The following is a 25,966-nucleotide window of genomic DNA, read 5'->3' as shown; positions in this document are numbered from 1 at the left end:
CTCTCTGATCCTTTTTGGTGCCACAGCACACTGAACTAAGCCAAGGTTTGACTTAGCATGTCATCTGAACCTGGGCTCATGGTTAAGTGTTAGGATATTTCCGTTCCACCTTAAAAGGGAGCAGGATGTTTGTATAACAGCCTGCGTGAGTTCCTGTCTCACAGGATGTTTATGTTGTAAGTTCGTTTCGTTTTCTGCTGTTTTGCCTGAGCAGTCGGAGCAGACGGTCATGCTTTCTTTGTTCTGACCAATGCCTAATAAACTGTAAATATGCATGTTCTGCTCTCATGCTGTGCAACTTCTGTTGTGTGAATTCTGCTGATAGAGTGTGCACAAGTCCAAGAATGTGGCTATCTTTTCTTGAGGCTTCGTGTCGCTACAATTGCTAGATACTGCGTGACAAAGGGAGGTCGATGGATCGTCCGGCACCGAGCTTGGGGCTCAGATGGATTTTATCTCCCTGGCAGTATCCCAACAGTTCCCTTCAGGCTAACCACAAGCTATAACCAAGAACAGACAAAATGTTGGTATAGCATGATGTGCAAACCAGGCTCTTGAGTATGCATCTTAGAGTTGGTTCAGAAATGACTGTGTCGGCACACAATCTTGGTAATTGTGTTGTGTGATTTTTTTAATAAGTAGTGACTTGAGAAATGCTACCAGTGAGTGAGGTTTGGTGGCTGCATATACCACATCTACCTGAAGGTGGCCCATGCATATTAACAGTGCTACCAGCAGCAGCCTCACATGTACTCAAGATGATTGTATAGGTATTGACTATAGAGTGTATTTCTTATACAGTGTCTTTGTCTCTACCTTCGCTATCTTCACTTTCCACACCTTTTCTCTTGTTCTTTATGCTTTGTTACCTGTCAACTTGTTATACTTGTGATACTTTATAACACTATTCAAGTCTATACTACATTCATATTTCTTAACTCACACATTCTCAAAGGGTACAGTTATGACCCACCAGAACCTGGTAGGAATCTTGTGTACAAGTCACCATCTTAGTAGTGCTCAGGACTAGCACACTGAATACTGGTAACTTTGTCATAGGACTGGCTCCAAAACAAAAGGTTTTTTTTACACAATAAATACTTTTCTTACTACATCATTGCCTATAATTTTGAATGGGTTCCTGTAAAATTTTAGTATTTAGGCTTTGTCCTTTTTGAAATGATGTTTTATTTTGGTGCATTATTAATATAAACTCTACCTATCAAATCTCTTTATCTATTTTTCTCTTATACCAGCAAGGATTCATTGCTTTTTATAAAAAGTTCCAATGACCATGTGCTTTGAAAGTGTTTTAAATAGAGTTTTAAATTACCAACAGTAATAATTTGAGTGCTCAGCAATAGGAAGGTTATATCCCTTCTGGGTATGATATGGAGACAATATACAATACATTGTTATTGACAAGGATATGTAGAACATTATGCGAATACTAAAATATGGTTGGGACCTATGGTTGGGATTCATACATGCACAATCCCATATGGCCCCTGAAAAGCAGTTCCATTCTGTCTAATGCCAGATAGCATCAACAGGGCAACAAACAATATCAACATAGTAACTTGGCTGTCTGTGGCATAACTAGGACATAGTTGCTGTAAATTGGGAATAAGCAACAGTATAATGTAACAAACAACCTTACTATGTGACTATGAAATCTAAAGTGTAGCATCCTTACAGAACATTTTCCAAGGTCTCAATTCATGGTTTCATAGCTAACCCATTTGTAATGTTTGGGTTAAACATACTTTAATTTTGTTTATTGTTTTGTATATTTGTAAGCTGGTTTCAATTTCTGGTTGCCAAAAGTGATTGAAAACAAATCCATGGGTGCTCATTTTTCAATCCTGAACTGTAAATTAATTACATACAGCCACCCTTTTGCATTTCTCAAGAATTTCAGCTCAATTTTTGGTTTCCCTGTACTTAAAAAATTCCAAAGTCAGTTTCCCCCCTTTTTTATAACTCTGCTCCTACATTGTCCGTTTTAACTGTAAATTTGCTTCCCTTGTCCTGTCTGCTTCTCTTATTTCTTTTCTACATTCAGATTAGCTATTTGCTGTTCACATAGGTACGCATATGTAATAGTTATAGTCATGAGAAGTACCATTTCTAGTGCGTAGATATCATGTTCAGGGCAGAAAAACAAATATGTACCTAGTAATATGAGACCGTGCTTTTTGCTGCTCATAACTGTATAAACATTTCTAATTATCTTAATTAGAGTAATAAACAGCATGTAGCAATGTCTAAAACCATCTTATTGATTTGTATACTGTACTAAGTGCCTGTGCTTTGTAAAACCAGCTTGCTAGAGAATACAGTTTTCTTGTGCTTCTGAATTTGGTTAATGCCTCTAATTATTACATTAGAGTCTAGTATAATGACAAAACATGAACAGACGCCATAGCTGCTTTAAAATATTGTGAATCAAAGAATAAAGGCATGGGGATATACTGACAGCAATTCCTTTCTTTGTTTTTAGATCCATTTAACAAAATCATGTTGTCTGAAAATCAACTGCCAGTGGATTTGTTTTCATGGAATGAGTAGTATCATTTTTTAAACTCTAAATGGGTCTTGTTTTGTATCATCCATATTTACATAGAAGAAGGTAATAGCAAAGAAAACTGATCTAATTGTGGAAGGGAAACACTGTTCATGCACAATGTCCTTGTGGAAGACTGTCACCAAGACTTTCAAACTTGAGGGTTTATGATGTGTGTGTTAGTTTATGCCTTATTAAAACAACTATATTGTTCTTTCATACTACCTTAGAAAATAGAAAAAAGAGTGCAGTACTGTATTGATTAGAAGATAATGAAAAAACAACAAGCTCAGTAATGGTGTGCAATTTTTAATTTACTGTGTGAAGCGTAATAAATACATGTTTTGTACAATCATGAAAAACTGCTTTCTATCACAACTGGTGTTGGTGAATTTTATTTTATGTTTACTTCAGTGTGAAGGTATTTGAATATGAATGGTAGTCTTTTGTTTGCTGTGAGAAGTCTCTGATTCAGAATGTTAATGGATTTTTTTAGCTATTAAGATGTAATTATATACCTGGAGTATTTAAGTATGAAGTTGAAAAATCTCTCTGAGCAATCTCAAAAGAATATTTATAATGCGCTACTTGTAAATTGACTGACTTTCTTGTAATTTACCAGAAGTGCTGATATGAGTGCAGCCCTAATGTGAAAAGTACATTAATCCCTGGAGTTACATTGTATGTATTAAATTATTGCTCTCTTGAGGTATGAGACACGTGAGGCCATTTAGCTTTCAGTCATGCTTGTTACTTAGATTCATAGCACAATAATAAGCAATGCCATTCTGAGATGAGAAATTAGACATGATACATTTCACTTCTTGAAAACGGAAAAAATACTTTCAACTTTTCTGTAGGTTTGTAGCAATAAGATCATGTTAGTGCTGCTTTTTGTTGAGGCTTCTTTTATTCAATTGACATGATATTGCACTCTCTATCACTTTTTGTTCCCCATTTATTATGCAGATGATTTTTCCTTTTAATTTTCTTCACTGAACTCATTCTTCTGCAGATTGCATGGTTGGTATATATCATATGAATAGCAAACTTTAATATCTGTTCTTTAAATATTTATTATTTAGCAATAACCTTCAGTGGGGGTTGGTTCCATTTTTATAGCTCTTGTTTAAATTGACACCTGACAGTTGATTGCTTTCTTCTTCACAGGGTAAAATACAAGTTGTTATGGTTCCATTCGTCATATAAAGAACACATATTTGATGTAAAAGCTGTTTGTGACACCTGGAAAACGTAGCATACTGGCGATTGGGAAGATAATTTAAGAAAGAACAAGGATTACAAAAGAGAAGTGACTGTGGCTGTATAGAAGTCTGGCATATGAAGATGGAGCTTGACATTACCAAAGATGATTTGCCCTTAATGGCAAATACTAGCCACATGCTGGTAAGGCATTATGTGTTGGATCTGGATGTGGACTTAAAAAGCCATGTAATTGGTGGCACTATAGTTCTGTTCTTTGACACTGACAGCAGATGCAGAAAAGGAGACAGTGAACAGGTGGAAGAAGCTTGTCATTCTCAGTCAGATGGAACCTGCTGTATTCAGGCACCTGAAGCCTGCTACGTTCCTGTGCCAAATGCAAGTGCTTGCTCAACTAAAAGTGGATGTAATGATTTTGCTGTCTGTGGTAAAGGTGAAAATGATACTTCTGATAAAAACGGTAGTCATGGCAACAAGGAACTGGCTTCTGGGATTTCTAGTTCAAAGAACTGCTGTGACATTGAGATTCATGGGAGTGAAGATTTTTTGCTGGTCCTGGACTGCTGTGATTTATCTGTGTTAAAGGTCGAAGAGGTAGATGTTGCTGTAGTTCCAGGCATTGAGAAATTTACCAGCTCTGCCAAGTTAATGGATGCTTCCAAGGATCCAGGGGATCTTAGAAATCAGATTGTGCATAAACTTGTGACATTACCTGCAGATCATTGGAAGGAGCAGCTTCAGTTTTACAGACTGTGCAGCCAGGCACCTGCTTGTGGAGAGCTTCTGTTTGTTACTGGCACTTGGAGCTTGGAGATCAGGAAAGCAGGTGTCCAGCTGCCAAAAGACTTCCCTCATGCCATAAGGATATGTTACAAAACAAAGCCAGAAGGAAAATCACTGAGCTGGACTACAGACCAATGTGACAGGTATGCAACAGTTTTTGGTGTTCTGCTATACTTGTGTTCTGTGTTCTGATGGGGCAGAGTTGAATTATAAATAACAATCTCATTTTGAGGCTGAATTCAGACAGACTGGTAACAAAGCAGGCAGAGTTCAGTGCTCATGAAAGTGTAGCAGGATTATATCACTTTTAAGTCTGGAACAAGTGAATGCATTTCTTTAAGTCTAACTATTTAAATCAGGGAACAATTGATTGGTGCATTTTGGATAAAAGGTATCGGAGAGAAACATATTCTGTAAAGCATTTTCACTTTACTATATATTTTACTATATATTTTTTCAATTACCTAGAGTTAAGAGGTCATATAACAAATCCTTTTGTAGTGAAGGCAAAATATGTTTTGTTAATAGTAAGTTAAAATGTTCTGGATGTGGTAGGTTTGTAAGTTTCTTTAACATGAAAAAAACTTATTTTAATTTATCTGTTAGAATCTGAACATGGCTTAGCAGAAGCCAAACAGCAATTTTATCTTTCTATGCATATATAAACAATATAATATGTAATATTAACATTAATAATATAATATTTAGTAGTACTAAAAGCCTAAAGCTGTAAAAATCTGAAATATTTAAGAATTTAAACAGCTTAAATATATGTAGCATATCATTTTCCTGGACCACACACCTTGTCTAATTCTCTGTTGTCATTTGGCTCACCTTATCTAATGACAGCTTTTGGGCTCTTGGCTGTTTTGTCAATCTAATGTAGATTACAAGAGACAAGCCTTTTATTTGTGTATTTTTTCATCCCTTGACACCTGGGCTATTAAATAAATGTTTGCTTATGTAGAAATAAATCCTTTATTAAGAGTGCAACTGGGCAAGCCCGAGGGAAATCTATGACCATATTTTTAAAAGGATACATACATGTAAGATAAGCACTGGGGGAAGGGCAAGCTTAATCTCCCTTTCCTGGGGCCATTTCCCTAATTCCTATTCTCCTGAAGCTGCTATTTGCCCTGGGACAAAACATATAAGCACCTGTATGTTTTGTCCCATGGACAAGCAGCAACTTCAGAAAAGGATGGGGCAATTTAGCTTGGAAAAATTGTATAAGAAAAAGAGTTAATGCCCCTTTCTTCAGCCGTGATCCAAATTGCTTCCCTGTGGTTGCCCTTGCCATTTTGAAAACCCATGGAGAGATAACTCATGAGTCCTACTGTCTAGTTTGACTATACAGTAGTACCTTGGGTTATAGACACTTCAGGTTACAGACTCCGTTAACCCAGAAATAGTACCTCAGGTTAAGAACTTTGCTTCAGGATGAGAACAGAAATTGTGTGGCGGCAGCAGTGGGAGGCCCCATTAGCTAAAGTGGTACCTCAGGTTAAGAACAGTTTCAGGTTAAGAACGGACCTCCAGAACGAATTAAGTAATTAAGTAAATGAGCATACTATAGTGGTAACTTCATTTACTGATAAGTCCTATGCTAGGAAGCACTTATCTCTTCTGAGATGTGCTCAGTACTACCCACATATACTTTGTGGCAAGCTGGGGTTGTCCTGGAATTCTAAGTGGAGCAGATTGTTACAGATCTCTGTTACGACTTGCTCGCTTTTTATTAAAAAATCCTATGCTAATATTGGCCAGTAGTGTTTCTGCAATAACAAAAGAGAAAAGCTTCCTTTCTCCTAGACTATTCTTGTATTAGTTCTCTGAATTATGCCACAGTACACAGTGAAATAAACTGTCCTCAAATCTGTATTTTGCCTATAAAGCTCAGAGTGCAACTTACACATGTGGCTGTGATCACCTATCTGCACACTGTAACTATCTTTTCATTGCCTTCTTCCTGGTTCCTTCCATGTCAGTGGGGGTCAACCACTTTGTCCCTGTCTGAACTGCCAAGCACCTCAAGCTTGGATGTACGGAGGAGACAAGCACTGCTTTGTTCCATTCTCATACTCCTGTTGCTGGAGTAAGAAATGGTGTATTCTGCCCACTACTTTTACATCCTCCCTTACCGATTATGAGTTGCTACAGCTAATAGTGAAGTCTCTCTCTCTCTCTGTGTGTGTGTGTGTCTGTGTGTGGCAGAAACTCAGAAAAATCTTTGTAAATAGTGATGTGAGTCCCTTGCCTGTTAAAGTGAGTTGCTGTTGAGTGAGAGTGAAACTTTTTACAGTAATGTTTTCAACATATGTTTTTTTAAGTCACATCCAATGATTCTTGCCCTGTTGCCCAGTGAATTTCTACATATGCATTGGATTTCCCCCCCTCTCCTCTGCAGCTCTCAATGCATCCTCAAAGCCCATTCTAAAGGGTCCTCAAATCTTTCAGAGAGGATTTTGGGGGTGCATGGAGAGCTGCAGTGAGGAGGAAAGGAAGACACAGGGTGAAATTCAACTTCAGTCAGTGAAATGATTTTTTGACTGCCTGACATAAGAATTTCCTCTCTTCTGCTGCCTGCTGTACTCTTCTCTGTAGTTTTTCCTGAGCTTCCCAAGTAGATTTGGGGATGGTGGGGGCATACAGGGAAGAAAGTGGGGGAGTCCCATTATGCTACTAGGACTAGTGCAGCTTAGTTGAATCTGGCCCAAAGTCCTGTGGCACAAGCACACAAATCCATTTATGCGATATTGGATGTCACCTATTGCTTTTACAATAAAGCTCCCACTTAGGTACCACTAAAGTATCAGTCATATGCATTTTTATTGTTTTGGGAGGCATTGCGGCTGAAAAGTGGTTTAAATTAAAACCAACAACCATAAAGGCAACAACATGGTAAATTATTTTTAAAGCAGCAATAACAATTGATAATTAATTAATTCATAATTTTACATTTTGATGACTATATTCCAAACTATGGCTGTGTACACACTCCATGGAATTTTTCCATCAGGACCTGGGGATGATTCAAAAGTTTGTATATCTGGAGCCACTTTAAGGATTTTCTAGCACAGAGGGTCTGCCAAACTAGAAAATAATGTTGTACTGTGTGAAAATGTATTAATATGTGGTCCCTGAAGTGTTGTTTAAAAAAAAGACTAGGCTGGTTTTCCTTTGCATTGTAAAGTTGCCTTTGAGTTCTACCACTTCATATTTCTGGAAGAAGCTCACATGACTGAATGAACTTCCATTAAATGAAAATACATGCACATAGAAAACTTGCATACCAATAGGGGCTCTTTTAATGTGGATTTGTGAGGGTGATCTAGGAAGATACAGAAGTAGCATTGTATATAGCAAAATTATAAAGTTATATCATAACACTTTTTGACTCTGATAGCATAATAGGGTGAAGTCTGCTGGAGTAGAGCTCATTGATGTGGGTTTTCCAGAAAAAAACACTGAATTAGGGTAATCTGCATAAGTTAATTTGTATGGGAAAATTTTCAGTTTGGCATTGGAACCTTTTCTGAGGGTGATTTAATCCAGCATGTTTATTTTACATGTATTTAGTAAAAGTTAAAAGCAATGAAACTGCCAAGCTTGCTTAATATGGCATTTGCGGTTGGCATCCATTCATAATTGCTAATGAATAGGTATTAGCAGAAAAATAAAGCACTGGAAAGTTTTCTGCCCTGCATCACTGGTAAAGTTGGTAAGTTGTTTGACTGTATGGTTTTTTGGGACCCCCAGCACTGGCAGGAAATGTGCAAAGCAGGGTTTTTGTTTTGTTTTTGTTCATCTGCTCCTGGACTGCATTTACTGCTGCTCTCCGTACAAGGAGAGGAGAGCTGCAGGATATTCCTTGAAAGATCAACCCCAATTGATTTGCAACCACTGGTCTTGAGGCCAAGACTTCTAAGTGGGGTGGGGGAGATAAATTTCTGGGCTAATGTGACTGTTATTATTATTTATTAAATTTATATACTGCCCTTCATCACAAGATCTCAGGGCAGTTCACAGAATAAAAGCACAAGGTAAAAACACAAGTAAACAGAAAAAAACCCCAATAACCACCCTTCCCAGAAACACATTTAAAAGGCTATAGAATATTAATCAGCCAAAGGCTTGGTTGGAGAGTAACATTTTTGACTGGCTCCTACAAATATAAAATGAAGGTGCCAGGTGAAACTCCCTGGGGAGAGCATTCCACAAATGGGAAGCCACTGCAGAAAAGGCCCATGCTTGCGTTGTCACCCTCTGGTGACACCCTCCTCCTCACATGGAGGAGGCACATGAAGAAGGGCCTCAGATGATGAATGCAGAGTCTGGGACTGTTTGTATGGGCAGAGGCTATCCTTGAGGTCCTGAGCCATTTAAGGATTTTTAGGTCAAAACCAGCACTTTGAATTGGGCCTGGAAACTAATTGGCAGCCAGTGCAGTTGGGCCAGGTTCGGTGTAATATGTTCAAACCGTCTTCCCCAGTGCTGCTGAGTTCTGCACCAGCTGAAGCTTCCAAACCATCTTCAGAGGCAGCCCTACATATAATGTGTTGCAGTAATCAAACCTAGAAGTCACTAGAGCGTTAGGCTATCCATGTCTCAAGCTACACCAGATAAGTGAAAAGTACTCCCAAGCTACGTACCCGCTCCTTCAGAGGAATTGTAACTCCATCAAGAGCAGGCAACCTCCCATCCATTCGGTCTAGAGAACCACCCTCTAACAGTGCCTCAGTTTTATCTGGATTGAGCTTCAGTTTGTTTTCCATCTTTTTGGTTTTTCTGGAGTGTTTGTACCGGGTACTTTGTGTTAGGCTAATGAGACAGATTGGGGATACTGTTGGCGTACTGCCCACTCTACTGCCCAACCGTCTCCCTACCTGAGCTGACACATATGATATCTGACATTGCATTAAGAGGTCCTAAGACTGTTAATGTCAACCATCACACCGAGGGGCTGTTTGGGACTTCATGGTCACCATGACAACCATGGTGTTGACTAAACATGTTATTGGGTAACTTACCCAGGCACTCTGAGGTCCTTCTCTGGATCCCTCTTCTGAGGGAGACTTGGAGTGTGGTAATAAGGGAGAGGGCCTTTTCAGCTGTTGTCTCCTACCTATGGAATGTCCTACCCAGTGAGGTCTAATGCCTTTGTTGACATATTTTCAGTGCCGGGTAAATACTTAGCTTTTTTCACAGACTTCTGATGGACTGCGATGATTTTGACCTACTGTTAGTGTGCTGCCAAAGCTTCTTATGGCTGTTATGAGGTGTGAGTGTAATGAATTGTAGGTGATGTTTGAAAATGTTAATGTTTTATATGATTTTGAAACAAGATGCTGTATATTTATGTTTTTAAAGGTAGGTTGCTTGGAGACCTTTTAGTTAACAAGTGACTTAACAAGTCTAATATCTCTGTTTCATGAATTAACAGTTCATTAAATCACTGTCTAATGTTGTGTAGTCTGGTGAATAGGTGGACGTTTCCCACTAGAGTTTGTGAGGATTTAAAAAAGAGAAGAGTGGCAGTCAGTTCCATAAAGGCATTCTTATGAATATTTTTAGCTCTAGCGTTAAAGTCTCTCTGTGTGGAAGGATAACAGCATGCGTCAGGTAACAGGTGGTCTGGCTGTGCTTCCTCTCCCTTCAGTGAATATCATGATAAAAGAGTGGGCCCTGCTGGGCTACTGCAGTAAAAGTATTGAGAAGACAAAAATAAAAGGTCACTGGGCCGTGCAGCTTCCTAACTATTTTATTTAAAATTTTGTACTTAATATATGAAAGTTTGAAAATTTGAATAGGCTTTCTGTATCTCTGTAAAGAAGTGTGACCAGAATAAATTAATTAGATTGTAAACTACTCGTTTCAGAGAATTAACAACTTTCTAGCTGTCATATGTACGAAAACCGAATCCTGTGTCTGGTCTATTAGTCAATGACGCTTCGTTTAATCCAGGCTGGCATGCTGATGAAAAATCTGAATCCAGACTAGTGCCATACAGGTGGACCTATGCTGATAGAAAGGTGGCAAAACCTGCCCCAGTTCAGGCCATGAAATGGCCAGAGGCTAGGTCAGGGTTAGTCCCCATTCCAAACAACTCCTTGAATACAACCTTTGTCTATTTTCTACATATGTGAGTGGCTGCCATTCACTAGTGTGGGGAAAGCAAAGCGCTGGACTTGGGAAACCATTGTGGACCCAGCCTGCCTTCCCTCACTAATACTGGGTGACCTGACCCTCAGCGACAGGGATTCTGCAGGAAGCTGCAATGTCACCTTGTTTGGACTGCCCTGATAGTCATTGTGCTCCCACGCTGGAGAACTGCACTACAGCGGCCAGACCATCCTTTCACACAGCCAGTCAAACCTACCTTAATGGCAGGCATTTTCTTGTTATAAAATATTTGATCAATTTATGGATATTTCCATAATATCTGTGACATTTGATCATATATATCTGATATTTGATCAGTTGGTGAATATTTCCGTACTATGACATGATTCTAAGTAGTGAAAAAGTGTTCTTCTTTTGTAGCAAATATGTCTTGTGTTTCTGTCCTGCCTTATGGTTGCCAAGAAATGAAAGAGCAACCCAGACATTATTTAAATTGCATTTAAAGATGCATTTTAAAAAATCCAGTGTTTTTATTCTTTCTTCTGAGGACAGAAGGAGACGAGATGCACTGTGGGTATTGATACTTTTAATTTCCATTCCTACTGGGAACTCGGTTTTCTGCAGTTATGGTGTACATTACTTCACTCTTATCTTTTTTTCTTCCCTATAGGCCATGTGTTTATACAGCGGGGTCTCCAATAAACAACAGGGCCCTTTTTCCATGCCAAGAACCGCCTGTTGCCATGTCAACATGGCAAGCTACAGTCCGAGCAGATGCATGCTTTGTTGTTTTAATGAGTGGTGAAAATGTAGCGGAACCAACAGAATCTGAAGAAGGTACAGCATGTATTTGCCATCTGAATGTATGCTACAAAATGACATTTAATAAGTGTTTTATATCAGAACAGAGCTTCTGCCACATACAGTAGTCCTTTAAAATTCCCAGGCTCTCCTTTTTAACTAACCTTGCTTTGACTCCGCCTCTTTCTGGTGCCCATTGCATTCTACTTTCTTTTACATGTCTCATTCCTTTATTGGTCTGTTTCTTCTGGTTATGCCTTCATTCCTGGTTAATCCCTTTCTCTCCTTGCAAAGTCTTGGACTTGCAGGAGTTAGCAGTTTTGTAGATGTCACAAACGCATTACTATCCTTTTACTTAGCTGAAGAGACAAATAACAATAAGATTTTCATGTATCATAACAAATCATAAGATATTGAAATCCTGATCTAAAACGTTTGTGAAACTGTGTTTACTTGTGATATTGCAATGATGTTCTTATGTCGTGGATGAAACCAGAGTGATATATTAATTAATAATATAGTGATCAGACTATTTATTTTATTTTATTTCATTATTTTTCTGTACTGCTTGATTGTAAGAATAAGCCTCAAAGTGGTTTACAGAAAGTATTGGTGTAGAACTGGGGAGATGTAGGTTTGAATCCTCACCACTAAAGCTCACTGGGTAACTTGGGACACTCGCGATCTTTCAGCCTAACCTACCTAAAAGGGTTACTGCAAGGATAAACTGGGGAAGGAACCATGAAATAAATGTGCCAAATAAGTAAATGTGCAAAATATTCTTATGGTGGATACTGCACTGGGCCTGCCTAAAGGATTTTTTTGGTACTTGTTGGGTTGGCAGATCTTTGGATTGAAATATATTTTGTTTCAGCAAATCTTTTAGAAATGCGCAAGGCTCATTTCTGCTTTTCCATTTTGGTGTAGGCAGTGAACCAGTTTGCTTGACTTTAAAATGAAATCCAAATGCCTTGATCATTGCTGCGGGGAGGGGTGATGGTTAGGCTATAGTGGACCAGCTATCTGCTGGCATCTTTAGGTTTCCACTGGAGTGGGGTAGGGGCTCCAGCAGCTGTGCAGGCACCCAATACAGCTGTAGAAAGCTCAATGTATGGAACATTACTGCTGACAATATTGCTAGTGGTAGCCACCGTAGGGCATTAAAACAAAAGTTATGGGTAAAGCCAGCCATGGGTCCATCAGATCCTAATCTGCTCTTTCTCCCTGAAATGGAATAGCCTGGATCTAGCACAGAAAAAAATAATCACCTGCACCTTCTGTCCTGGTTTTCAACCGCTCTACTCTTTCTCACTGCTCCCAGGCCAGATTTATTGCTTTATTAGTTTTAACCAACTGAAACCCAGATGCGTGTTACAAACACAAGTAGGGAGAAGTATGTTGCTCGGAATCTACCTAGAAATCTTAGGGTGCAATTTCTTGACTATTAGTTGTAATTTATTTCTGTGCTGATTTTTGACTGAAAATTCTCCAAATATGGCTCCCAAAAGTTAATACAAATGCAAATTTCAAACAATTAAATGCAACTTTCAAAGAAAATAAATAGATGGCAATAATATTCTTTAGAAAAACAAAACTAGAGTTGCAGAGGATTCTAGTTTGCTCTGCATTTTTGAATGAAGCTTCCTGTTTTGCCCTCCTCAGATTCATGTATGGATCAAAACATAGATCTGTGGATTAAGTTGCATAATCAACAAAATGAACCATGCAAAGGTGCCGTACCTATGAGGTAGTCTAAGGGCTGCCCCTTCCTTTTAATGTTTTTTTAAATTTTAAACTGCTTGGAACAACTCCAGGGATGCATGGTTAAAGTCTCATATGATATTGTCCCAGGAAGTGACTGTGTATCATAATGTACAGCCCCTTTCTGTGGAAGTGTACTTGGGTAGGGAGGGGAGAAGCAATTTGCCAGGAAGGGACTGTAGATTATGGTGTACATTCACTTCCTGGGTACATTTTAAAAAGAAAAATCTTAGTGCATGGCCATGGAGCTGCTTTATTCAGCTTTGAATGTTGAAGACAAAGGCAAACCTTGGACCATCTCATGAGTACTGTTTGTCTGTGTAAAAATGGGATGAAGTGGAGCTTCTTTTTTAAACAAAATGAGCAAAAGATGGGAATACAGTGATTTGACCATCCCTAAACAAAAACAACAGTGCACTCCAAGATGCATATTGTGGGCCTTCTCACAATAACAATTTCTGCTTGGGTAGAATGTGTCATGTCAGTTGTATAAGATTTATGTGTGGATTTTATTCATTCATTCATTCATTTTATTTGTATGCTACTTTCCCACACAAAAACCATGCTCAAAGTGGCTTATTTGCAATAATTTCTAGAGGGCTTTTCAATATACAAAGGACTCAGCTAGATTGGTAAAGAAAAAGCGTTTTATATGCGTTGCATATGTGATATAACACTGTGACACCAGATGGCGCTGTGGAGTCCCATCTTTCCCTATTGGATTTCTCTGTATGAGTTTACAACACATTTAGCTGAATCACTTCTCTGGCATGTCTAGATCTAACCTATGTGCTTAACTGTTCTTATCCTGATTATACGCATGCTACTCAGAAGTAAATCCCACTCAGTTCATTTTGGACATTTTCCACGTATAGGTGTTTATAACTGGAATCTTAGAACCTTCCTCAAACTCTTTAAGATATATGGTGACAATGTATGTGAATGATTTCTGTAACTGAAATCATGTTTATGAAATGCTACATATTTTAGCAGTTTAACCAATTCTGACATTATGTTGCTAATAATTTGGTTAAGAAATGTTCTGTGCAAATCAGTGCTAATTTCAGTGTCAGATTACTATATTTTAGTGGATTTTTTTTAAAAAAAAGAAAATGTAAAATCTTTTTAAATATTATTCTGAAGGCAGGGAGCAACAATCCAAACTTAAACCAAAGTCAGCAATATCATTAATTGAAGGGGATGATACATGGCAGGGAAACATATACAAGAACCGTTAAATTAAATCAAATCTATTTTAATGTGTTTTTGATGAGAATAAGTGATGTAAAATATATTACGATCAATCCTAAAACAATTTAAATTGCAATAATATACTTAGAATGATATTTTCACATATAGCACTATTGTTCTAAATGTAGAAATAATGTTGCTTCAAATAATACATTTCTGCATAGCTTGTGAACAGATTGGAATCTTCCACCAGTTATTTACATGCAAAGTTTTGTTTAAAACGTGCTGTAGGAACTGCAGGAAACTTGAGTCACAGTTCAAAGTCTTGCCAGTGTTTCTGCATACCAGTTGGACCATTTCAGTGCCACATGGAAATTTGCATTGCTTCCATGAATATTTCTTTCATTTCCACCCTAGGTGGTGCTGTGTCCAAGGGAGCCACACAAGGGCATACTCTTGAGACAATAGCACCAAAAATACTAGAGGAAGATGAGAATTTAACATTAAGGGCAGAAAGGCAATGAAAAGAGAAAAGCTGCATCAGGAACAGAGAAGAAGACAATCAAGTTTAGTTAGTTAATTTTTTAAAAGTTCAGTGAGTTCTTCAAAACAATAAAAGGAGGAATAATAAGAATTAAAATGAGAGATTAATGAGACTGCAAAAGAAAATAGACAAATGACTGAATCCTTTGTAGTTTCAGGAAATATCATGCACAATTGGAATACAACATAGGTATGTGAACATAGTTTCAGAATTTCTAGCTGTGGTGAGGACTACAGCTGCTACAATCCACAAATCCTGTAGAACCTTGATAATAATAAACTATAGCTTGGATCATAGCAAGGCTTCTGTAAATGGAAGGGCTGGGTTCAGAAGAGGACTTCGTTCATGAAGGGATCAAGATCCAGTGAAGGATCACTTCTTGAAGGGGAGGGAGAGTGTCAGTTTTTACTGACTTCCCCCTGTGCCTCCTCTCATGCTGTCCTGCAGACTCCCCCAATCCTGCAGAGCAAATTTTCCAGCGGCACAGGGGGCTGAAGGGAGAGAGGGAATTAGGAAGGGTCACACCCACCCTTTCATTGAGGGGAGAATCACATGAATCAAGGTTTGCTCAGGGCACTCCTACTAGGGTGAACAAACTCAAGACCCCAGTTTATGTGTCAACAGGAAGGGTCCTAAAATCATAGTTATCATTTCATAACTTTAAAGTGTTCACAACAGTTCATATGCATTTTCTTAGTAATCCTTACTGAGATGAACATTAACATAATTAAGCAACAATTATCCCCATACAGTGGTACCTCGTGTTAAGAACTTAATTCGTTCTGGAGGTCCGTTCTTAACCTGAAACTGTTCTTAACCTGAGGTACCACTTTAGCTAATGGGGCCTCCCTTTGCTGCCACCACGCAATTTCTGTTCTCATCCTGAAGCAAAGTTCTTAACCCGAGGTACTATTTCTGGGTTAGCAGAGTCTGTAACCTGAAGTGTCTGTAACCTGAAGCATCTGTAACCTGAGGTACCACTGTATTTCAGAAGAAAAATTGACGGTGAGAAATAGTGACTTACCCAAGAGTCAAACTCGGCATGATGGGAGAATCCACATTTATTTATCAATTTATGTCTAGAATTAGGGGAAGCTGTCTCTTATATGCAGCAAATGTTGTGCACACATGTGAATATAGGGACATTTCTCCATTTTACCTCTCTGTCTACTTTGGCCCTAAGGCAGCCTAGTAATTTATAATAGATGAACAATTTGAACCAGGGACTTCCTGGTTCACAGCTCTGTCTCTAAGCCACAATGATAGAGTAGTGCATAGCAGATGTGGTGGTGGTATGCAGTATGTAAGCAGCTTTTCTCTGGAATCTCTTCGTGAGGAGAGAGAAAAAGATAAAAAGAGAAACAGCTGTTTTATGAAACTTCACATGTTGCAATTTCACTCCTGATTAATGTTGCTGGTGCTGCCTGCAACCTAGGTGTTGCATTCTATTTTACTGTTTTCATTACACTGTAGTGCAGGATTGGTAAATATATCCTGTTCTTTTAAAACTGTTTGCAAAGCTGTGTACTTAAACCACTGTTTAAGTACTAAACCCCCTGTTTGTGTATCCCTATTTTTTGTTTTCTTTATACTGTTTTCTCCCTTGTCATCTATTTTGTTTGGGATCATTGACTCTCAGTTTGGATGATTTTTCTTCAATTATTATCTCTCATATAATTTCAGTTTACTGTTTGACTTGAAAATTGCCACTGTGGCCACTTCCAGGCAACCCACTGAGCATTCATCATGATTTGTTTGTATGGAGATTAGATTACATTGGCTATTTAATGAGGGTTTATTCTTATTTTTTTGTGGAGAGGTTAGATGACATTGTTTTATTCCAATTTCTAGGACATTTTCTCATCACATTCCTTATCTCAAGAAGTCAAATCTTTTTGAGAAATGATTTTGTTTTGCTAGACCTCTTAATCAATTACAATTGCCAGTAAGTGCTTGAATCCTGCCCCAAAATATTGACAGTCTGGAAGCACCCAGTGTTTATTTTGTAGAATTTGGGGGAAGTATGAATGAGGGAAGATATGGTAAAGCAAAATGCTTTTAGTCTTGGGACCTGTGTGTTGAAGCTGTTGAAGTTCAGTTGAAACCAATTCACATGTGCACGTATAAGTTGCTTGCACAATATACTGATTGTGTTTGAAAATCACTGTGTGATTTGAAACCCCTGTCTATAGTGTTGGTTGGATCTGTGATGGCTGCTTCAGATGTGCAAGTCTTCATTTGGTATTTCAGTCATCGCGGTCATGCATTTGTGAACTAGGACATCAGGCTTCAAGGACAACAGAGCTGACCTGTTAGCATTCAGAGACTGAGAACTACTTTGGTTCCTCCCAGTTTACTGGATCTCAAGATTAAGGAAAAATCCATGCTCCCTTTCATCTGTTATGTACAAAGACAAGTTTCAAAGAGCAATTGGTTAGCTGGCCAGATCCAGTTCCCCATACTTGAGATAGATGATGCTTGAGAAATAGTTATATCTGATGTTTAAAATTCAACCGTACTATAGAAAGGAAGCTATTAGAGGGTCCTTCTTGATTCAACCCTTAGTATCAAATTGAGTGTATTGGATTATTTCTATAGATCCAAAGCTATTAAAATGGAAACAGGTCTGATTGTGGAGATGTGAATGCTACCGTGACACTTTTGCCTAATATTTTCATGAAGTGAAAGGCTTACTTTTTCACTGTTGTACTAAAGAGTAGAAAAAATAACTTCTATATAGTCATAAAGTATGATCTTTTAAAAACAGTATGGTTGAATAATAAAATAATAACAAGAAATCTAACTTTCAGGCTTGGTGGGAAGTCGAATCAGAGAACAATGTGTTGGATTTAGCAGCTCAAGTGCCAATACAGAGCGTAACTTGTGCTCTTTTTTTCATAGGTGTATTAAATTGGTTTTATTATGTGACCATGCCAATGCCAGCATCTACATTCACTATTGCTGCAGGATGCTGGGCAGAAGTTAAAAGAAAAACTTGCGCAACTGATGTTCAGAGGAATGATGGGCTCTTTCCACTGTTGTCAAAGGCGGATGTCAGGTCGGTGATTACAGTTGAAAAATATGTACTTTAGAGAGCATTCCATTTTTTTTCTGTTATACAAGAAAATGAGTCATCATAGTCAAGGAACAATAGCAGAACATGTTTAATCAAAGCAAAGGGAAACCATATAAGAGAAATTACTCCAATGGGCAAGGATGAGCAAAGGCATGTTGCTTACGTTGAAAAAAGAGAGAGCATTCTTTGAGTAATAGAATTTGTTTCTACATGGATTCGCTGAAGTATGTGAAAAGTGAACTCCTAAACTATGAACTATTCTTTTGTCTTCATTATAATCCATTATAATCTTGTTTTTAAATCACTTAAGTTGCTTTTGTTCAAAACAAAACACTACAGTTAACATCTGTATGGTTGCAGATGTTCTAGTTGCATTCATAATACTAAGGAGGTGCTCCTTAAGTGGGCATCCTTTAGTTCAGTAGCAGTCTACTCTCTGAGACTCTAACTCTGGGTTTTTTAAAATTCATAGAGAAGCAGTACTGTGTCTTTCTACCCATGTTTTCCATCCTTTTTCCAATTCAGCTTTGTCTTAAGTATCCTGTTTCTAATAGTTGCTGTTTGTTCACATATTTGTAGTACGATAGGCTCACAGACAAACATATTGCAGTTGTGATACATTTGTTTTTAATGTTTTTGAGTCTGTAACAGATCATCAATTTCATGGCAAGATTTTGTTCAAAGGATTTTGAAATACATTGCTTTTAATATGTTCTGACTGTATACTATTCAAGATTAGAAACATCATTCAGAACATCTTCACGCAATAAGAATTTATTATCCAATATTCTACAGATGATAAACAGGTTAAGAGTCAGGAGTGAGCTCTGCACTCTTTCCTTTCTCATGTCTGCTTTAGCTATGCCTTACTGTTCTAATTGCATCAATGCTGACCAGAATTCCCATCTTAACAACAGCTTTAAATGGATTTGTGAACCCTGGTTAAGATGGTTTATGTTTAGCGTATTCATGTTCTCTTCAAAGCATGGAGGTATTGGCAATAATAAAGAAGAACCACCCTCCTTTTCTGATAATGAGCAATTTGGGTGCTGTTAAAGTTGTAAATATGGAAGGGAAAGATGTGTAGTTTAAATTCTGTAGCCCTGGAACAGAAGTACATCATAATTTTTACCTATAGGGTAGGTCTTAAAAAAACTAGAAGTTGTGTTTGGATTGAAGAGGAACAATCCTAGAAACAGAAATATGTAGTCAGTTATTCAGAGCAATAATGTCCCTTTTGTGATACAAATGAAGGAAGAGGCTAGGAAAATAAGTGCAACAATGATACATATGGATTAACTTTCAGGAGAAGCTTTCTGCTTGGAAGGATATGGAAACAGGGCATTAGCCTGTGATAAGCAGCAAATGAATCAACATGAAAGACATAAACCTAGAAAACACCATCATGGTCAGTTGTGCAACAATTTGCATTGGACTATAAAATATTAGACATGGTTCTCATGGGATGCCTCAGTCTCAAATATGCCGTGCATCTGACTGGATTGCCCCAGCCACTCTGGGCAACTTCCAGCAAATTATAAAATCACACTAAAACATCAGCCATTAAAAACTTCACTATACAGGGCTGCTTTCAGATGTCTTCTAAATGTCAGATAGTTTCTTATTTCCTTGACATCTGATGGGAGGGAGTTTCACAGGGCGGGCACCACTATCAAGAAGGTCCTCTGCCTTGTTCCCTAAAACCTCACTTTTTGCATTGAGGGAACTGCTGAAAAGGCCTCAGAGCTGGATCTCAGCTTTTACAAAAGTACATAACTCAAAAGCAATTTATATTCAAGCCTACATTACATTAGTACCTAATGAGCCTGAAGAACTAGGAATTAGGAAGGGAGACATTTTTGTAGTATGTGAAGGATGTCATTCCAACTGATTAAAGTAAACATAAGTTTTCTTCTTAGGATCTTTATTTTTTCCGATATATGCCTGATTTTTTTTTTTTTTGCTTCATCTATTTTTTCTCTTGTATTATTCTTTATTAACTACTTTATACCTGTGTGAGAACCAACATGGATCAGTGGATGGCATTATTACTTGCAGGTCTTCAAATATTTGAACGCCTTTAATGACACTGAGCATTATTTTATTTTTTTAATCACTACTAAAACATATTCTCAAGGTTGTGGGATATATAATAGTTGGAAAGTGGCTGTACAGCAGAGACATTCCTACAGACCTGCAGACTCAAGCAAGTCAGCCAAGCCACATGTCACTAGACCAGCTTGATGTGGAAGGGAATATTTCAGCAGAAACCCTGAATATCAGCAAAATGTTAATCTTTATACAGTGGTGCCTCGCAAGACGAAATTAATTCCTTCCACGAGTCTTTTCGTCTTGCGATGTTTTTCGTCTTGCGAAGCACGGTCCGTCGCACTGCGCCTCTTCAAGCGGCTTTAAGAAAAAAGCGAACAAACTCGCAAGACGTTTTCATCTTGCGAAGCAAGCCCATAGGGAAAATCGTCTAGCGAAGCAACGCAAAAACCGAAAAACCCTTTCGTCTTGCGCGTTTTTCGTTTTGCGAGGCATTCGTCTTGCGGGGCACCACTGTACTGAATCTTCTTAAGAGCATCATATTTCCATGCCATCCCATTTTCTATCAATAGTTGTGGCAGTCTCATTTTTTTTTCCACCAGAGAAAAGAATTGATCTTCCTAATGCAGCAGGCCACTTCTGGTTATCCATAGCTGCATTACCTAAGTATGCTCAGAACTTTACTTACTAGAAATAAGATATTATTTTTCAATTTCAGGTTGTTAGAACAGACTTGTGGTCATCTGCCATATCCTTGCCGCTTCCAAGATCCTGCTGCCACTTCTCAGGTGGTCATTCCTCATCGTGTCTTTGCTCCTCAGTGCCTTAAGAAATCCTGCGAAGAGGTTCTACTGCAACTGATTCCTCAGTGTCTCTCAGCTGCTTATGATCTCCTGGGTACCCATCCCTTTTCTAGGCTTGATGTCTTGATTGTTCCACCCAACTTTTCCAGTCTTGGAATGGCCAGGTATTGATATTTTTCTATTTTTCCATGCATGTTTACTCATCTGCTAATTCTTCTCGGTATCTACCTTGCTCTGTTGTCCTTACCAGGCAGAAGAGCATTGTTTAAAATCCTATCTATATTTGTCATACCTGCTGTACTTCAGGAGATGCAAGACCAGTAAGTAGTAGTAAATCATAGTTTAGCTGTAGCCATTTGGAAATGGAAAATGTGTTTTTGAAAATTATGACTGCGTTAAGATAAAGAGAACCAGTGGAGATATCAAGGACCATGTCTACTACCTTTTGGCTGTGGGAGGCTAATTAATGGCCAGATAAGATAAAAGGTGGGATATAAATGTAATAATAGGCATATAAATAATGACTATATCAACTGTTTAACTGCAGTGTAAATTACTATATTTGAAATATCTTCCTTCAACATATGTATCAGAAGGAGAGCAATGATAGATACCAATTATTCCACTGGTGTTAGCAGTGTGCTGTGCTAGCTGATTTATGGGAACAAATATAAAACATAAGGCCACAAATGACACCCTTAAAATATAGGCGTGTAGTCTGGAGGTAGTGAGCCTCTTAAGTGAAAGAGATCCTGTTCTGATTCTGAGCACCCTGGAGGAATCTAGTTAATGGATGGTACAAATGATTCACATAGACCATCAGTTATGTTTCTTGGGCTCTGCAGACACAAAAGAGCTATTCAGGGAATTCTGAAAAGGGAGCACAAAATAGACCTTCCCATTGGAGCTGTTACGAGGACAGAAAGGATATGTGGAAGCATTGTTTATATACTTACCAAAGAGATTCCGAGATTCTAATACTGGTAGCTGGTGGCAGTATTGGGTTATTTGAAATGTTATGTCCTAATAAGCACTTGGGTTTTTCCATATTTTGACAGAACTACTAATAGCACTGTATTGTAAACAAGGAGATTCCCCTTCAGATGATGATTTATATGTTATTTTCATTTATAGACTGCACTGAAAGATCTCGAAGAGGTTTGCAATAGATAAATGCATATATATTGTACCTAGGAAGTACAATAAAACCATGTCAAATGATTCATAACAAAATACAGAAACAATACCATGTACATAAACATAATACCAAAATAAATAAAGCTACAGCACCTGCAAGGCAATAAAATATAAAATTTCAATGAACACAACATACATACGGTCACTTAATCTCACTCAGCACCTATTTCACACAACACGGGTGGCGCTGTGGGTAAAACCTCAGTGCCTAGGACTTGCCGATCGTATGGTCGGCGGTTCGAATCCCCGCGGCAGGGTGAGCTCCCGTCGTTCGGTCCCAGCTCCTGCCCACCTAGCAGTTCGAAAGCACCCCCAAGTGCAAGTAGATAAATAGGTACCACTCTGGCGGGAAGGTAAACGGCGTTTCCGTGTGCTGCGCTGGTGCTGGCTCGCCAGCTGCAGCTTTGTCACGCTGGCCACGTGACCCGGAAGTGTCTTCAGATGGCGCCGGCTCACGGCCTCTAGAGCGAGATGAGCACGCAACCCTAGAGCCGGACACGACTGGCCCATACGGGCAGGGGTACCTTTACCTTTACCTATCTCTCACCTGTGAGGGGCCCATATCTATCAGAGCAAGCTCTTGCTCTGGTGGGTATAGAACAGGGGTCAGCGACCTTTTCCAGCTGTGGGCCGGTCCACCGTCCTTCACCATCCCTCGGAACATATATTTTGGGGAAAAAATAATGAATGAATTCCTATGCCCCATAAATAACCCAGAGATGCATTTTAAATAAAAAGGACACATTCTACTCATGTAAAAACACGCTGATTCCCGGACCATCCGTGGGCTGGATTGAGAAGGCGATTGGGCCGCATTCGGCCCATGGGCCTTAGGTTGCCTACCACTGGTAAAGAACTACAGTACTTCTATCCACTCCCAGGTTCCACCTAAATAATCATAACATGCACAGTACTGCACAACCTCAGCACCTGATAATCAGCGCTGGTAGCAGACACAAACATCAGCTTCTCACTCAAGGTGGCCCTGAAGGTCACCATAAACTCAGATTGTTGGGTTTTTTCATATTTTGACATTGATCATTGGTTTGACTAAAGTACAGACTATAGGAACCATGGTAAAATTGACTTATGTCATTACACACTTGGGAATACAAGGTTAATGTTCTGAACGGGCAAACCGTTGTTAATGCATTTGTTTCCTTTTGGGATAGTAAGACTGTTTAACTACTTGTGGCTCATAGGTCTTTGTATGTAGTATTTGTTCAAGATAATACAGTGCGTGTTCAGATAAAATAACAGGTGAATTCCCAGCATGCTGGTAGGATATAGTGCAAGTGGGGAGTAATTGCATCAGAAATGAGTTCATGAATGAAACCAAAGCAAAATAATTATGATGGAAGTAAAACCTGATTAAATTTAGAGTAAAGTGCTACATGTGAATGTGTCTTTGTGCATAAGGAAATATTTTTGTGGTTATTCTAATAATTCCAATTTTTTAATGTCTTAGTTACATTAAAGTGAAGTGAAAAGAATGGCGTTTTTCCATGTTTCTTGTGCTGTTACATACCGTATTTTTCGCTCTATAGGATGCACCTTGTTTTAGAGGGGGAGAACAAGAAAAAAATTTTCCCCCTCTCTGCACAGTGCCCCTTCAGCGAAGCGGCAGGAGAAACGGAGCCCCTTCCATTTCTTCTCCCGCTTAGCTGAAGGGGCACTGCACCTTAGCTCAACTGGCACCTACCCTTCAGCGAAAGGAACCTGAAGCATCTGGAGGCTTCAGACAGCTATCTTTGAAGCCTGGAAAGCGAGAGGGGTCGGTGCGCACTGACCCCTCTCGCTCTCCAGGCTTCAGCGAAAGCAACGCGAAGCCTCCAGAGCGCGGCGGGAGCGCTCCCACTGTGCTTCGGAGGCTTCGCGTTGCTTTCACTGAAGCCAAGGAGCCTGCATTTGCTCCATAAGACGCACACACATTTCCCCTTAATTTTTGGAGGGGAAAATGAGTGTCGTATAGAGCGAAAAATACGGTAAGTGTAAGATGCTTACATATCTGACTACTTTTTGACACCTAAAAGAGTGTGTGTGAGATACACACACACATGTATGAAATTTATAACAGCATGTTCTGTACATCTAATTCCTGTCAGTCCTTACTGTAACAATGCAATGACATCAGTTCAGATATGCTCCTGTATTCCAGTGCTCCTTTACTACTTTATGTATTATTTTGATGCAGAAAGGATGCTGCGCTATGTATTTATTTAATCATCTAGCTGGCCTATCTGCAGTAGTATAAACATAACGCAGCCTGTTGGCACAAAGGATCTGCTGTTCTGAGAATTCTAATTGTACTCCAGCCTGCCAGAGAAGGAAAGAGCCATAAATTTTCAGTCATTATCTTTAGATTTGGGATATTGTATGTGTGTGTCCATGTACGTCGGCAAGTCTGTTCCTCATTAGCCTTGTAGCTACTTCATTTTTAATGCACAAAAGTAGTACCATCTCTTATTTGAGGGGGATGGTTATCTCACATTTCAGAGTAGGAAGAAATGATGGTGCTTCTTCCGCAGAAGAGCTTAATTAGAGGCTTGAGGTTGTATTTTCCAGCGGCCACCACAGCAGATTCAGCAGCATTTTCTTTCAAGACCTGCCGACGCCTTTTAAAGGAAAATCTTCCTTTGAAATCTTCCTTATATGTCTTGCATGTATCATCACCTTATGTTTTTAATTTGCTATGGACTTTTATATGGTAAGAGAAACCTGATTACTTATTTTAAAAAAATAATTAGAGGCAGCCCCGCCTGCTTCTAGATCTTAAATAGAAACTTAGGGGTGGGTTTTTTGTTTTGTTTGACAATGCCTAGGTTCGTATTGCCATCATCCAGTGGTTCCTTTCAAGTCAACAGAACAGTGAATTGAAATTCCACAGTTGCTGTTTCCAGCATTAGCCCTGTTCTCTTGCTCTGCATCACACTTCCTATTTTCAGAGGCTCCTCATACCCACTGGTGCCTATCACAAGCAAATGTTTAGATGTGCTCTTTATGAAGCTGGAGGAAAGTGTCACAGTTAAAAAATAATAGTGTAAACATATTTTCCTTCTCTGAATCCTGAGATTTATTGAGTTTTGAGCTTTGATTGTTTCAGCAACATTTAATTAATTAATTAATTAATTAATTAATTAACCAACCAACCAACCAACCACCTTTATCTTCCAAGTATCTCAAGGTGGTGTACATGGTTCTCCTCCACCCCATTTCATCCTCAAAACAACCCTGTGAGGTTAGGCTAGGCTAAGAGATGGTCTAAGGTCACTCAGTGAACTTCATGGCTGAATGGGGATTTGAATCCTGGTGTCCCAGGTCCCAGTCCAACACTCTGACCATTATGTGTTTTTCTGTAGAGCAGTGATCATTTGAGTTGTAACCAATTGTCTATGTAAGATGCTAAAGCTGTTGCTACATGCTCTGGTTACCTGCAATGTTTTCTCTAGATGGGGCAATAGCAGTGCAGCCCTCTAGCAGCTGTATATGCACTCCTTCTAGTGGTGCAGGAATAAAACTGCTAGCACATTTGCAAAACTAAACAGTCCAGTATGGTTTGACTCTTCCACTCCCTTGAAAGTGAGGAGAGAAAAGGAGATCGAAAAAAGATATACAGTATGCAGTTCTTGGTGTTTTCCTGGAAAGAGCAACATTGGCTTATCCATGTGGTCTTTCCAGGCTTTAAGGTCCAGTATAGCATTAAATTGACAGGAGTGGGGAGGAGGGGAGCGTTGACAAGTGTCTGCCAAGTTTTATACATCTCTACATTTAGTAATACGGGACGCGGGTGGCGCTGTGGGTAAAACCTCAGCGCCTAGGACTTGCCGATCGCATGGTCGGCGGTTCGA

The 25,966-nt window shown here is 39.0% G+C and overlaps 1 protein-coding gene across 10 annotated transcripts in view; it reads left to right on the top strand.

Annotated features, from left to right (window-relative positions):
* AOPEP (aminopeptidase O (putative)) overlaps positions 1-25,966 on the top strand; it is a 181,308-nt gene that overhangs the window by 2,085 nt on the left and 153,257 nt on the right. For 9 of the 10 annotated variants that reach the window (XM_053408722.1, XM_053408723.1, XM_053408717.1 and 6 more), the window contains exons 2-6: positions 2,504-2,632; positions 3,737-4,716; positions 11,367-11,533; positions 17,895-18,051; positions 20,837-21,085. In XM_053408722.1, the coding sequence (XP_053264697.1) occupies positions 3,908-4,716; positions 11,367-11,533; positions 17,895-18,051; positions 20,837-21,085 (1,382 nt within the window). In that variant the 5' untranslated portion in view covers positions 2,504-2,632; positions 3,737-3,907. The remainder of the gene's footprint in view (positions 1-2,503; positions 2,633-3,736; positions 4,717-11,366; positions 11,534-17,894; positions 18,052-20,836; positions 21,086-25,966) is intronic. The other variant, XM_053408718.1, reaches the window with a different exon arrangement.

Source organism: Podarcis raffonei, chromosome 11, assembly GCF_027172205.1.
Source record: "Podarcis raffonei isolate rPodRaf1 chromosome 11, rPodRaf1.pri, whole genome shotgun sequence".
Classification (NCBI taxonomy): Eukaryota; Metazoa; Chordata; class Lepidosauria; order Squamata; family Lacertidae; genus Podarcis; species Podarcis raffonei.
This window is presented reverse-complemented; position numbering and strand designations above follow the sequence as displayed.